Here is a 15,954-nt window from a genome sequence, read left to right as displayed (position 1 = left end):
AACTGAAAGTAAGGAGCGACATTAAAACTTAAAACGAACAGAAATTATTCCGTATATAAAAGGGGCTGTCCCCTCCTCAACGCCTCGCTCTTTACGCTAAAGTTTAACTCTGTCTCACAACTTTATTTTTTTTTTAAATAAAAAAATTTAGCGTAAAGAGCGAGGCGTTGAGGAGGGGACAGCCCCTTTCATATACGGAATAATTTCTGTTCGTTTTAAGTTTTAATGTCGCTCCTTACTTTCAGTTTAAAAAACTTTTTTTTTTATTTAATTTGTGATTGTTTTTTAGTTAATGCATCTTTTATTTTGGCTCACCGTCATTGAATAAGTAAACAAAATTTGCATAAAAATTTTACTTTTCTTTTGCTAAATGGCTGTCTCTAAATTTGGTTTTGGCGTAATTTACAAATTAACTTACGTAATGAACTTCTATACTCGTATATTTTTCTTCTGGCAAAAAATACAAAGTTGCAGTTATTTGCATATATGAGCTTGAAACCTTTGTAATAGAGTTTTCTTATACGCTGAATCTGACGGTGTGATTTTCATTAAAATTCTTTCACTTGTAGGGGATGTTTCCTCCCTCTTTAAAAAAATCAGGTAAATTAAAAAAAAAATAAATAAACACGCATCCGTGATCTTTCTTCTGGCAAAAAATGCAAAATTTCACATTTTTGTAGATAGGAGTTTGAAACCTCCGCAGTAGGGTTCTCTGATACGCTGAATATGATGGTGTGATTTTCATTAAGGTTTTATAGCTTTTAGGGGGTCGTTACCCCTTTTTTCGAAAATCAGCCCAATATTCTCAGGCACGTAACTTTTGATAGGTAGGATTAAACTTGATGAAACTTATATATTTGAAATAAACATTAAAATCTTATTCTTTTGATGTATCTATTGGTATCAAAATTCCGTTTTCTACAGTTTCGTTTACCATTGAGCCGGGTCGCTTCTTACTTACAGTTCGTTACCACGAACTGTTTGATATTTAAGCTGTGTAATTGAAAACCAAGTTACAGAAATCTTCAATACAATGGACGCAAAGTCTAAGCAAATATGAGCAAAGCACAAGCAAGATTCATATCACATCACATGCAAACACAGTGATATGTTACAGTGGAGGTCTCATTGCACAAGTCAAAGCTTCGGAATGAATTGTTTTACTAATTCTAAACGCTATGATACAACATGATTTAAGTAATGGACTATTGCTTGGAACCAATACATAATGGTAAGTGCATAAGCTAGAAAATGTGTTGGGTTTGGAGCAAAACAATGTCTGGCTTATTTTTCAAAGGTTCTGGATTCTTTTTGTTTCTAATATGGCAACATTGTCTGGCGAAATTTCTAAAATGTTAAATTGTGGTAAAATTCTTAAAATCGTATTGAAATACAACCTGAGGAATAAAGGCTGCTATAGTAACAAAGCACTGCCAAGTAAATTGCCAGCAAATAAATCTTATGTCAAACCCCAAAGAGGTAACTTTTTTCAAGAAGCCCCGAGGTTAGAAAATTATTTTGTTGGAGATGCAAGCTTGAAGTCATATTTAACTCGGCTTTTGCCTGAAGAGGTAAGATAAATATTATTTTACAAATGTCTTTAGCCAGGCTGGAATACCACTGGATGAGAGGGCTCTTCTGAAAGAAACAATAGGCCTAGACTAGTAGGCCTATTCTACCATTTAATTTTCTATTTCATGTTATTTTACAATATAATGGGATAAAGTTCTTTTTTTTTTATCTATAATGGTTCTGATGATGACAATGCACGGTCAATATATACCAAATCCTATTATTGAGTTAGGACTAAAGTGAATACACCATTCGATGCCTTTTTTTTATGCTGATTACGAATATAATAAGCATTTCTATCGGAAATGAGTTTCCGCCCCCCCCCCTATATATGCCAATTCAGAGTTTGGTTAGGTTTGGCATAGCCTATATAGGGGGGGGGGGGCTGAAATTCATTTCCAATAGAAATGCTTATTATATTCGTAATCAGCATAAAAAAAGGCATCGAATGTTGTATTAACTTTAGTTCTAACTCAAAAATATGATTTGGTAGATATTGACCCAATGCACCCCATCCCCCATAGGCTAGTCTACAGGATCTTTCCTTATTTTGCTGGACAATGTGATTTAAGGTAGCCTATAGTCTCAGGAATATCTCTGAATAGGCTTAATTTAATTTTTGGCTATTTACCATTCTGTGATAGACCTAGGCCTACATTATGTTGTTTGTTAAAATGGGTTTGCTGCATAATTGACATATGAAAGCAACTTAGCTTAGGTGCTTTCAGTGGAATTGTTGAATAAAATGTTACATATCTCAGTATAGTGGTTGACCATTAATAAAGAAAATATTTGAATAAAAGTAGCCTAGTACCTTATTTTCCTTGCTTTATGTGTATTCTATATATTATAATTTCTTTTCTGATAAGACTCACCCCCCCCCCAGTGGCAGCTCTGGCCCTGGACAGGATAGACAGCTCCTCCTCTCAGTTTTAAGGGGGCTACTAAAGATAAGCTATATATTTCAAAATAGTGCTTCAACCAGTTCCAAATGCAAACAGTTTCTCATCTGACATAAATTCCTATCATTTTATATTTTTATGTATATAACATAAATACAAACTAGGATCCAGACCCTGTGGTAAACCTCCCCCCTCCCATGGTGTTTTGTATGTAGTGTCAGTAATATATTTCTCCATTAATTGAATCTTGTAGTATGTCATGGGTTCTTTGTTTAAATGGATCTCTTTGCTCTAAGCATGATGTTATACAATTTTGATACCATTTTTTATATGTACTATATATTTTGACAAAAATGTTTCACCTTGGTTTTGGGTTTTCAAATGTATTTCATTGGCTCTAGTTTTTGAAAATGCAATTCCAATTGTTTCAGTTGCATTTTAAGACACATTGGTGATCTTTCCCCCTAAATTTAAGAAATAGATTTATAATTTTCTTTAAATAGGCCTATTATAAATCAGGATTGAGCAAAAGCATGTGGATCAAAACACTTTTTTTGCCTCATTTGAGGAGTAGATCTATTCTTCAAGAAGTTAGTTTTTATAACACAAAGATTGTAAAAATCATCAAAGGTAAGTGCTCTTCAGAGAGAGAGGGATTAAAGGTAGGTGCTTCATAACTAGTGTTGGGTGATAATTTGATTAAACAATATATCAATATGTTGATATTTTTACTTTTGATCATTGATAGTCACTATATCAATTTTGATATTTTTCATCAGTTTGTTGCTCAGTTTAACTTTAGGTTTTGCCAAAATTCAATAACCAATTTAATTAAAGCATATTTTGCACAATTTCCCAAGTTTTGAATAAAATACAAAAAAAAACTTCCATTACATGAATGAATATCACAAAAACCCTGATTTGGAATTAATTGGGTGCAACATAAAGAAAAATAAGCTACTGGCTATTTTTGGCTTCTCAAATTTAGCAACATGCCAATATTCTCCCCTTAGAATTGGCTCTTCCTTTCATTGATTAAATAAAAAAAAAAACTTTTTTCAATTGAAAGTAAGGAGCAACATTAAAACTTCAAAGAGCAGAAACTGTTCCTTATATGAGAGGAATAACCCATCCTCAATACCTCACTCTTCATGCCAATGTTCCTTTTTGTATTTTAAAACTGTATTTGCTCTAATTAAACAGCTCTTGTGTTTCAGGACTTTTTATTAAGCAATTGGTACAAAAAGTTAAAATTAGCTCTCAAATATAATATAAATTCTGTTCATTTTATATTTCAATATTGCTCCTTACTTTTAGCTGAAAAAATTTGTGTTCTTTATGTAATCTCTAATTGTTTTCAAATAATGCCAGAAAATCTGCCTTTCCTCTCCATGGAAAATCCCTCCTCCAAGAATGTTCCTCATTGGAAAGCTCCTACCAAGTGAGATCCCCCTTACTCCAGACAATTTCATCACTGCTGAAAATACTCCCAAAAAATTGGGGAATCTCTCCAATAAAAATCTTCCCCCCTTGCATAAAAATCCACCAGACAATTTCAATTCCTTTGAAAATTTACCCTGGGTAATCTCCCAAGAAATTCTCCACATTTAAAATTTGTTTGGCAAAGAGTAAGTAAGTATAAAAAAAAAAAAATTATAGAAGAATGCTGGTAAATTCTCCCATGTATAGTTTCCCTTTGAAAGTTCATCCCTGAAAACATCCCTCCCCACAGAAAATTCTTGCCTTGGAAATCCCCCAACAGAAAATTCTCCCCTTGGAAAATCTCCCCTGCAGAAGATTCTCCCTACAGAAACTTCACAGTCCCCAAGAAATGTCTGTTTACCACCGAATAACAAATACTATATGTAAACACTAGACAGATCCCATAACATACAACCCTTTTCCTAGGGATTAGCAGGGTTGTTTGATCCTCAGAGACATGATTACCTGAAGTTTCAAATATGGTTGTAGAAATGGTTATCTCAAAATTTTGATCAGATGAATTTGGGAAAAAGGGGGGAGGGAGAGGTAATCTATTTGCCCTTCCCCAATCGTTTTGGTCACAAAATGGGGAACTAGAAGTGTAATTTCCATTCAAGAAAGCACTCTCCAGATCTTATATGACCATTGGTTCTATACAATTGCCCTGGCAAAAAAAGAAGAAAAAAATAGGCAAATTTTAGCCTACTGAATAGAAAAAACAAACGCACATCCATGATCTTTCTTCTGGCAAAAATTATTTTTGCAGATGGAAGCTAGAAACCCTTACCTACAGATTTTCTCAGGTTCATAGCTTTTGATGGATACATGAAACTTGATGAATTTTATATATCTGGAGTTGGTATAAAAAGCCAATTCATTTGATGTATCTATTGTTATTGAAATTCTGTGTTTTAGAGTTTTAGTTGCTATTTGGCAAATTTGCTCCTTAATTACTGTTTGTTACCATGAACTATTTAATTAATTGATCAGACTTAGAATCCACTCCCAGAAAGGACATTGATGGCAAAAAAGGACATTAATTTCATGACAACCTTGTATAGACATTTCTGAGATCCATATTACAAGACTTCCACGACTTGAGCGGATCAGTTTTTTTTGGAACTAAAGACTCCCTAATGAAAACCTGGAGAGCCATGACAGATACAGCTGCTGATGAGGCTTGACTTGCATTGACTACTGAAACTTCTTCATATGATCCCCACAAACTGATTTGATCCTTTTGTGGCTGAATAACAGGGACTCTCATGGCACTTGCATCTATTGATACAGATTCTAGTAAGCCCAAATTCATGCCTCTTGGTATTTTCATCTCAACTTGGAGAAGACTGTCAAGGGTAATTTACAATTTCTTGTGGTAGATACAAGAAAAAACTGAAAATAATATCGTTTTTGATATCAATATTTATGTTCTCATATTGATATTCAGTGTGATATATCAATATCCGATATTGCCCAACACTGTTCATAACTCCTTTGCAGGGACCATTAAGACTGGATCTATTCCTAGGAGTTTCATTCACCTAACTCAATTGTTTTCCAAGATCAATAAAAGCCACTAGTCTACAATTTTGCTGTTTTGTACATTTGTTTTGATGGGGATGCCTTTTTCAAGATAACCAAGATAAAATAATCTTAAAGAAAATTAACAAAACATCTAAGACTGAATAAATTCTTTGTAATTTGTTGTTCCTTAGTATGTCACCTCCAAAATGTGCTGATCTAAGAAATTACTACAGCATACTTTTCTTGAAGTCCAGTATAAAGACTCCTTATAAGCCTTTTCTGGCAATATTGTTGATCAACAATTGTGTTTACAAGAGAAAAAAACAGTTATTTTGCCATAGAAATTGTTATATTTATTATTAGCTTGATATCCTACCTAAAATTAAACATGACAAGCTACTTTCTCTTAAATTATCTATTGCAATGGGCACTGTAGAAATTCCGCTGTGTAAAACTGAGACACCCAGATTTTCATGAAACAGTGAAAAGCTAGTTTACAAGTAAAAAGTACAAGAATAAACATGAGTCTAACAGAAAATAGTAAGACAGTGTTCAGTTGACTTCAAAAAAATATTTATGTTTATTTCCAATAATAAACGTTTGTGTTCCTGCTAGGAGTATTGTTGATAAAAAAAATATGTCCTTGTGATTGTTGATCAACAATGTAAATGGCAGAAAAAAAATCCTTATATCTGTAAATTCAAGCTTGGTCCCAGTTGCATGGTGTTGTGTTGTAGTCATTAAGCTAGGTCTTTGCAATGCAAGTTTTTGTTTGTCTAATTGTACTGCTTGATTCATAAAAATTGTGGTAAATTTTCTGTATTGTTTTGAGGGGGTCAAACTGTGTCTTGGCAGCAAAAAAGTGCTAGTTGCAAAAGAAAACAATGGAAAGTGAAACTTGTTTGTAAGACAGACAAGGGAATATTATGCCAAATAGTCTCAAATAAGGAGTGAAAAGCAAGTTATTTAAAAATTGCCATTGCTACCATCATCATAATCAATTCTTATATATAAAACAGTGTTAATAATTGGTTTTAGTTATTATTTTGTAAGGCTTTCAAGAATGCTATTCATTTCTTGAAGTAATTGACAATAAAATGAGGGAAAAGTTAAAATTGGATGTTTTATTAAAGCCATCCATGTAATATTTTTTAGGTCTGCTTCAGTGCAGGGAGCTGCAGATGTCTAAAGAGAATATTATCCCAAGAACAAAAACGGAGAGGCAATTCCCAATGGTCATGAATGATAGAAAGGAAGTGGAGATGGAGATAAAGCTGCTCCACCAAAGTAACATCATAATATGTTATACTGATGATATGCTGTTGGGATGGAAAATTGGGGACAGAAATGGTAGTATATCAGAATACTCCTGATGGGGACAAGGGCGTAATCAGTTATCATCTGGGAAAATTTGCTACAGTTTTTCAGGCAAAAATGTTTGGAATAGAATGGGCAACTGCAAGACTGTTGGAAATGGGAAGTACAGGAAAACATATATGTATCTTAACTGACAATCAAGCATGCCTAAAGGCTTTTCAGAATGCAAAGAGCTGGTAAAATAGAGAATTTGAATGCTACAAAGCCCTGAATAGCTTGGCATCTATGGGAAACCAAATTACCCTGATGTGGGTCCAAGGGCACTCTGGAATAAAGGGTAATGAGATGAAAGATGAAGTAGCTAAGGCTGGGACATCACTGAGATATTATGGTCCAGAACCTTTTGTCCCAATTTCTCTGAGTTGCTGGAAGGCGGCAGTGAGAGGTTGAGCAATGAGAGAGCAGAACAAAATTTTCATAGGAAGGTGGGGTGGAGGGAAAGGAAGGAATTACTCCCAAAGTTCAACCCCACCCTGACTAAACGTTTTCTACAACTGAAAAGGTCTGAGACGAGAATGGTTACAGAAGCCACAACAGGAATGGAAATTTTGGGAAACATCTTTCCCAAATAGGGGGAGGGGGTGAATTCCCATTATGCCAAAAATGCAAGATGGCCACTGTGGAAACAAAAAGGCATCTGATAGAAGAATGTCCAGCTAGGATTAGACACTGGCTTCAGATATTTCATAATGTTATTGTTAAGCTGGAAGACATAGTAAGGGAAGGAGAAGTCTGACAGCTGGCAAGATGTATGGTAAGGGTGGGGAGACTGAACCTATCACTGATCCCCAACTATAAATAGAGCTTAGTTTTTAGGGTGTATGGGCCTTGAAGGCCTGAGCCTCGACCCACTGATAGTGGGTCCATTCCTCGTCCTAATAATAATAATAATGTAATATTATGAATTTAACTCTAAAAACCACATGGCAGAAACTCCTTTCCACTAGCAGACTAGATGTGCTTTGTGAGGCCAGTCAGTTCTGGTCTCCTTGCTAATGATAGTCTGGCAGCTTTCCAATTGTCATGGATAATGGAAGTAAACAATGGAAAGTGAAGCCGATTTTGCTTCCCAGGTCGCAAATAAAAGGTGTTTCGTTAGTCTATCTTTTTTGTCTCACGGCTGTGGATCAAATACAAATTTTCAGTAAAAAGCGAAAGCTTTGTTGGAAGGAGGAAGCTAGGAGACTTTGAACTATTGACTGGAAAAAAGGGGGACTACTCTTTTTTCTCCAGGTCCTTGTAATCTTCCAATCCTTAATGGTCAGTGTTTTTCCTATTTGCTTAAAACTTTGACGTTAGTGTGTCTGTAAGTAGTTTTGTTCAGCTTTTGCTGGCATCCTAAATGAAATATGGAAGTATTATACAAAGATACTCTGTGATTTTTAATGTTTGATGGTGTTACAAAATTTTGTTTAGCACCATTTGAAATGGTCAAACTATCTCTCTCTCCCTAGGTATTTGGAATAGTTGGTCCTGATCTTTTGAAGTTTGGAAGCAGAGTTGGATCTGATATCTACAATCTTGGCAGAGAGTGTGAACTAAATCCACCAACCTTTTCTAAGTTTGATGCATGGGGTAATAAAAAGGATGAAATAGGTAAGTAGAGTTTTAATCAAACAGTACGTGGTAACGAACTGTGGCGCAATAGTAACCGAAAATCTAAAAAACGGAATTTTGATACCAATAGACGCACCAGAAGAATAAGATTTTTATGCTGATTTTAAATATATTAGTTTCATCAAGTTTAATCTTACCCATCAAAAGTTAGGCGCCTGAGAGAATTTACCTTACTTTCGAAAAAAGGGGGAAACAACCCCTAAAAGTCATAGAACTCTAATGAAAATCACACCATCAGGTTCAGCGTATCAGAGAACCCTGCTTTAGGTGTTTCAAGCTCCTATCTGCAAAAATGTTGAATTTTCTATTTTTTTGACAAAAGAAAGATCACGGATGCGTGTTTATTTGTTTGTTTGTTGTTTTTTTTCCAGGGGTGATCCTATCGATCTAGTAGTCCTAGAATATCGTGATAGGGCTCATTAGAACGGAAATTAAAAGTTCCAGGGCCCTTTTTAAGTGACCAAAAAAATTGGAGCTTGGATACATTCTTAGACCACACTGGCTATACATGACAAATGAAACTCAGAGAGGAGATAAACTAACAAAATGAAAAATAAAATCAAAAAGGGTGAAAAAACGAGGATTTTTTCAGCCAGTGGCGAACCATGAAGATGACAAAATATAAGCAAATTTTTCGACAAGGACCTCCGCCAAGTCGTCCTCATTGCTAAACAAAAAAGAAGACAAAGAAAAAAAAACGAAAATCTAACCTTTCGAAGTTTACTTTACAAAGACAGAACAGACACTGAATAAAAACCAGGCAGGAATCAATGAAAATGAATGTACAAAGATGATTGGGCAAGGATCTTTTGCCTTGCAATAGTTTTAGCTGGTCTACAATTTCGGTTTTCATTAGATATGCAAATTGGTTCTTTTAAGTTATACCGGGTGAAAACATTGATTGAGTCCTTCAAGATTAAACTGAGAGATATTTTATAGAGATACTGGAGATATTTCATTAAGCCCAATTTACGACAGTTTAATCTTGAAGGACTCAATCAATATTTTCACCCGGTATAACTTAAAAGAGCCTATTTGCATATCTAATGAAAACCGAAATTGTAGACCAGCTAAAACAATTTCAAGGCAAAAAATTCTTGCGCAATCATCTTGGTAAATTCTTTTTCATTGATTCCTGCCTGGTTTTTATTCAGTGTCTGTTCTGTCTCCGTAAAGTAAACTACAAAAGGTTAGATTTTCGTTTTTTTCTTTGTCTTCTTTTTAGTTTAGCACTGAGGACAACTTGGCGGAGGTCCTTGTCGAAATATTTGCTTATATTTTGTCATCTTCATGGTTCGCCACTGGCTGAAAAAATCCTCGTTTTTTCACCCTTTTTGATTTTATTTTTCAATTTGTTAGTTTCTCTCTTCTCTGAGTTTCATTGGAGCTTGGCTCCCTCCCACGCTCAGTTTTTGCCCGAAGTCATCCATTCAAAATTTTGAGATAGCCATTTTGTTCAGCATAGTCGAAAATCTAATTAATATGTCTTTGAGGATGACTTAATCCCCTACAGTTCCCGGTGAAAGGGCTGCAAGTTATAAACTTTGCCCATTGTTTACATATTGTATTGGTTATTTAAAAAACAATCAGAAATTAAATAAAAAAACAAGTTATTTTTAACTGAAAATAAGGAGCAACATTAAAACTTAAAACGAACAGAAATTATTACGTGTATGAGAGGGTTCGCCCCCTAGTCAATACCTCGCTCTTTACGCTAAAGTTTTTTAGTACTTTCAAAAGAGCTATCTATTCTAATTAACCGGCCTTTGTGATTCGAATAAAGTTCGAACTTTAGCGTAAAGAGTGAGGTATTGACTTGGGAGCGAAACCCTAATATACGTAATAAAAACATACCAATATAGAAATTCGTTACGTAAGTTAATTCGTAAGTTACGTTAGAACAAAATTTCGAGAAAGCCAATTAGCCAAAAAGAGGAAAATTAATATGCGAATTTCGTTTTAATTATTCATGTTCGGTGAGCCAAAATCAAAGCTGCATTAATTAAAAAACGTTCAGAAATTAAAAAAAAAACAAGTTTTTTTAACTGAAAGTAAGGAGCGACATTAAAACCTAAAACGAACAGAAATTATTCTGTATATGAAAGGGGCTGCCCTCTTCTCAACGCCTCGCTCTTTACGCTAAAGTTTGACTCTGTCTCACAACTTTATTTTTTTAAACAATAAAAAAACTTTAGCGTAAAGAGCGAGGCGTTGAGGAGAGGACAGCCCCTTTCATATACGGAATAATTTCTGTTCGTTTTAAGTTTTAATGTCGCTCCTTACTTTCAGTTAAAAAAACTTGTTTTTTTTCAGTTAATATTGAGTGATGTTACAGATAAAGTAACATTCCAAGGAAAGTGGGATCACTAATCATTCATACCAGTCCAAAAATCAGAGTACTTTTGATCTTTGGAGAAACACACTCCTGCTCAAGTTTTTTTTTAAATAAAACTCTAAAAAGATATTTGTAGTTAAAACACATTTAGTATTCTACTCTTGCAAAAAGAAAGGAAATTGTTTCATGCTGACATTCGAAATATCATGCTGACATGCTGACATAGCGAAAAACTAAAATTCGGCTGTATCTGATGTTCTCATACCAGTACGGAACGGTTTTTGACAAGGAGCTTTATCATCACAGCTTCTTTATAATAACAGTATTATCAAGGCTCAAAAGCTCGAAATATCCGCGCCGTTTTAGTTTGTCTTTTCCTTTTACTGGGCATAGTCCCGTTTGTTTCCTTCACCTTGATATTATTTTTCTCTCTTTATTTCTGTCAAACTTTTTGTGTTTATTGTGTATTGATTTTTCTCCTTTGTTTCTACTCTATAAACTCTGTTGCTTTGTGTTTTACAATAGATAATTGAACTGTACATACACAGCCGACATAGCTATAATATAATTCAAATTTAAGTACTTGATATGATTTAATTTTCTCTGTTGGTTGCGAATTGTTGGTTGCGCCCTCCGCTTGAAAAAACTAGGAAAACTACTTTTTCGCATGGGAAGCAGTAATGTGTTCTTAAAACTTAGTTTTGTGAATAACTCGAAACGAGAAAAAAGAAAAAGAAGACGAAGGCAAAGTATATTAACGTTATCAGGAAAAGAATAAAAACAAAAGGAGGCCATATACCATCCTACTTAATACAAAAAAATGATATGCGATAAATAAAAAACACTTCAAGGATGAACACTTATTAATAACAGTTATAATATAAGCATAATATAAAATGGAATAAAAAGTTAAGATCAAATTACATTGAAAAATGGTTTTGGCAGTAGTTTTAATCAGTAGTCAGTAGTATCCCAGTAGTCTTTTACCGGCTATATTATCAACTACTTTGGAGGAAAAAACGGCGTGATCTTTCTTCTGGCAAAAAATGAACATTGTAAAACCAAGAACATTGTAAAATGGCGCTTCTTGTTGGTTTGTGTGCACATGGACCTCTTCTCTGTATTCCCTATTTTGTTTTTCTCTAATTCATTTGCATGGTTCTAGCTGCAGCTGCAATGTAACAAAAAGTGAACCACAGCCCATAGTAACCATAACTTCAAAAAAGCCTTTAAAAAACGGTTTGAGGAAGAGTCAGCCTTTGAGACTGATTCAGGAATGTCTACTGTTATTTAGGCTAATCTTAGTTGTAAAATTTTATTGCAAAAACAATAAGAACCTGAAAATCCTCAATAGTAATGTCTGAGCAACAGTGAAAACTGAATCCTAGTCAGCAACTCCATATATGAAAATTGTACGCCCTCTTCTTGAAAAAACTAGGAAAACTAGGAAAAAACTAGGAAAAACTTCTTGAAAAAACTGGGAAGCAGTAATGTGTTCTTAAAACTTAATTTTGTGAATAACTCTTAAATCTAAACTAGTATAACTTAAAATGGGTATTATCTGTGGGACGTTTAGTCAAAGCTGGGAGAGACATTTAGAGTAACAAAAATTCGCATGTTTTGCAGGTGCAGAATATGTAATTTATACTGCAAAAACAATTTGTTTTTGATGAGAATATGTTCTTATGGGGAGTGGCGTAACGTGAGAGGGTAAAAAGGTCAAAGTATCCAAGATTCAAACCTTGTCAACACTGACGAACCTAATACACTTGAAATGCCTGACGAAGAAGATTTCCATCGCCCGTTGTTTTACAACAGAAAACGATAGACTTCAAAAGCTACTAAGATTATAATTTCTCACAAGTTTTATTTTGGCATTTAATGGTTAAAGGAATAGAAAATGAGGGAGGTCCAAAGGTGAGACTTAGCATAAATAAATAAGGAAATTACAAGAGGCATCAAATGTCTTTTGCTCCACTTCAAATGCAGAGCAACTGTAAATTAGCTCCTTGATCTGTGACCTAAACGTTACCTACGCACAATAACACTTTTTCGCATGGGAAGCAGTAATGTGTTCTTAAAACTTAGTTTTGTGAATAACTCTTAAATCTAAACTAGGATAACTTAAAATGGGTATTATCTGTGGGACGTGTAGTCAAATTCTTTTGGTGCCTGTGTCTTTTTCAAATTAGAAAAAGATGGACATCTAAAGGGTTGAAAATCAGTGCTGATAAAGGTGGTGGATAAGTATATTCTTCAGAAACAAAAGAAGCCTAGACGAGAGGATATGAAAAGAAAGAGAAGATAAAGGAAATAAGAAATAGAAAAGAAAGAGATAGAAAAGTAAAACAAATGATTGAAAAAATTGGACAGAAAAGGAGTGGAAAGTACAGGAAGAAAAAATAACAGCAAAGAAAAGAAATAAAGGAAAAGTAAAGAGAGAAACAAAATGAAAGATAAAAAAGGAGAAGAGAAAGAAGGTAAAATGTAAAAAAGAAGCCAAATAAGAAAAAAAGAGAAGAGAAAAAAACGAAAGGAATAGAAAAAAATAAAATTAAAGGAAACAACCCTATGTGACAAAATTGCAGATTTCATTATTCAAAGTTTAAGCGAGGTGCAAAGTAAAACATATATTTAATGCCCCATTTAATCAAAATCTCATGGTCACTTCTTTAGTTTCTTCGCCTAAATTAGACAGAGATGGTTTATCAACTTTATTGTTTTTATTTTTGAAACCAAGAAAACGAACAAAATTAAATTTTTAAGAAACAGCGTTTTTCTGATGGAGGCAAAGATCAATGTTGAAACTTAAAACTAAGATAGATAACTGCTTCGCAGTTTCGCAGAGAATATGTATCTGCAAAACTATTTCAAATAAACTAGCTTGTGATTTGTCTCTGTATTTGTAGAATTTTAGCTTGTAATGAAAACTGTGCTTGTTCGAGTTTTTATATCTACAGAAGACTTAAGGACTTTTATCCTCTCAACTGACAAGAAGAACCAAGAAAATGGGTATAAGGTTAATGCAATTTGCGGGAAAAAATGTACCACAGGTATTTTGTTTTCATAATTAACTGACATCATCAGCATAAATAGAGATCCTGTTTTTTGCGTCGGTTTTGTGTTTCCAGTAAAGGGCTCATTTTACAGATTTCTGCAAACACATGGGAATGTCACGAGTCAGTTTATCCGAAACAGTTTTGCCGATATATGTTGTATAAACTACAAAGCAAATTTTTGTTCGTTTTAAATTTTAACTTTGCTCTTTAGTCCTATCAAAACATAATTAATAAAATAGCAGCGACATAACTTCAAACCCATTAAAGAGCCGATTGCTAGGAATTTAGCATGACGCCATAATATGTAAAAGATAACAAAAATGCATTTTTTTGTGAAAGTTGCGCATTACTTTGAGTTAGTCCTCTCCTAAATTCTCTACAGCCACCCCATCTATGCGAAATGATCGGAAGACAGAAGAAGAATGCATAGAAGCCGCGTTGTTTGTTACTAAATGCCCCCTACTGGGGGCAGTTGATGACAAGATCTTTATGCACAATTGATCTTTATAATTGTCAAACTCCCATATAATCGGAACTATGTCTATTCTCAGTCGTCTCCTTAGACTAAAGGATAACTCTGGATAAGTAGCTTTCCAAGGTACAGACGCATTGGTTTAAAACATGGGTGTTTGTCACAAGACTTGTTAGGTTGAAGCGTGACACCAATAACATAAAAAACTGAAGGTAATTAGATTTTTAATGCTCTAAAGTGACTACTAAATTGGAAACTGCCTGAGCTTATTGCTATTGTTCTCCAACTAAATTGACATGCAATGAAAGTTCAAAAATATTCATTATTTATATGACCCCAAAACATAGTTCGCTTAAGTAGTTTATAATTTAGCTGAAATTAATCCATTAATATGCTCGGTCTATTGGTTCTTGTTGGAATTAAAGAGCTATAAAAGCAATATACAGGGTGGGTGGAAAGTAACTCCCTATTTTAAATTACTTATAAATTGTATTTAATTTGTTACTGCTTGTGGACTCACCCACTACACAGTGTGAACTGTGCTCAAGAAAGAGTTAAACTGCCGTGCGTGGAAGCCGCACTACTGCCAATCACTCTCGGATGAGGACTGTGACATTCGCATGGAGTTCGGAGAAATCATGCTGGCTTGGCATGAAGAGTGGCCCCATCTCTTCCGCAACATCCCCTGGACTTATGAGGCTGTGTTTCACGTCGGAGACTTTATCAACCGTCATAACTGCCACTACTGGGCAGGAAAGGATCCTATGATGACATTTGAAAAACAGCAAAATCGACCCACAGTAACGGTGTGGTGTGGTATCACCTCAGATCAGGTTGTGGGCCCATTTCTTCTGCGCAACACCATGAATGCTGAACGATACCTTGATATGTTGCGTGATAGAGTCTGGCCAGTTGTCAGCATATGGGAGAACATCGATGAGTTGATATTTATGCAAGATGGCGCCCCACCACACTTTGCTCTTGTTGTCCGCGAATGGCTGAATGCTCGCTTTCTGGAGCGTTGGTTGGGACGTCGTGGTCCACATGTATGGCCATCCAGGAGCCCGGCTTTGACACCCTGCGACTTTTTTCTTTGGGGTTGGGTAAAGAAAGAAGTCTACCGCTCCAAACCAAAGACACTCGAAGAACTGGAGGATCGAATTAAGGGAGTCATGTCCACCATCCCAGCGGAGTTTCTGAGAAAGTCAGTGGATGCCATTCCTGAACGTTTGCAGCAGCTGGTGGAAAGATCTGGGGCACATATTGAATTTTAGAGATAACTTACCATTTATGCCTACCTTGTATGATAAATTTTTTTGAGAATAAATAAATATAATGTACATTGTTTTATTAATCAAAATAGAGAGTTACTTTCCGCCCACCCTGTAGTTAAATCACGGGTTGCTAAATGTCGTCAAGAATGTTTGTCTTAATTTTAACTGTGTTTAAATTTTTTTTAAAATCTATTTTATATCGAACCTTCGCAAACTTTTGGCTCCTTTCCCTCAGATCTCGGTGTATTATGTCGTTTATGGTGACATTTGTTTGGGCTTCTGAATCTTTCTGATTAAAATGGTTGTCTTGAAATTGTTATCTGACGTAATATGAGGCTCA

At 34.8% G+C, this 15,954-nt stretch overlaps 1 protein-coding gene across 1 annotated transcript in view; it reads left to right on the top strand.

Moving 5' to 3' along the window:
* Positions 1 to 1,322: 1,322 nt before the first annotated feature.
* The window catches only part of LOC148954585 (acyl-CoA dehydrogenase family member 11-like), a 112,440-nt gene continuing 97,808 nt past the window's right edge, over positions 1,323 to 15,954 (top strand). Inside the window, exons 1-2 of the mRNA XM_089086615.1 lie at positions 1,323 to 1,571; positions 8,312 to 8,453. Coding sequence (XP_088942741.1) covers positions 1,323 to 1,571; positions 8,312 to 8,453 — 391 coding nt within the window. The remainder of the gene's footprint in view (positions 1,572 to 8,311; positions 8,454 to 15,954) is intronic.

The sequence above is a fragment of the Artemia sp. Qi Xiang Cuo genome, chromosome 3, assembly GCF_049724085.1.
Source record: "Artemia sp. Qi Xiang Cuo chromosome 3, ASM4972408v1, whole genome shotgun sequence".
Classification (NCBI taxonomy): Eukaryota; Metazoa; Arthropoda; class Branchiopoda; order Anostraca; family Artemiidae; genus Artemia; species Artemia sp. Qi Xiang Cuo.
Note: the sequence above shows the minus strand (reverse complement) of the source record. Positions and strands in the feature narration are given on the sequence as shown.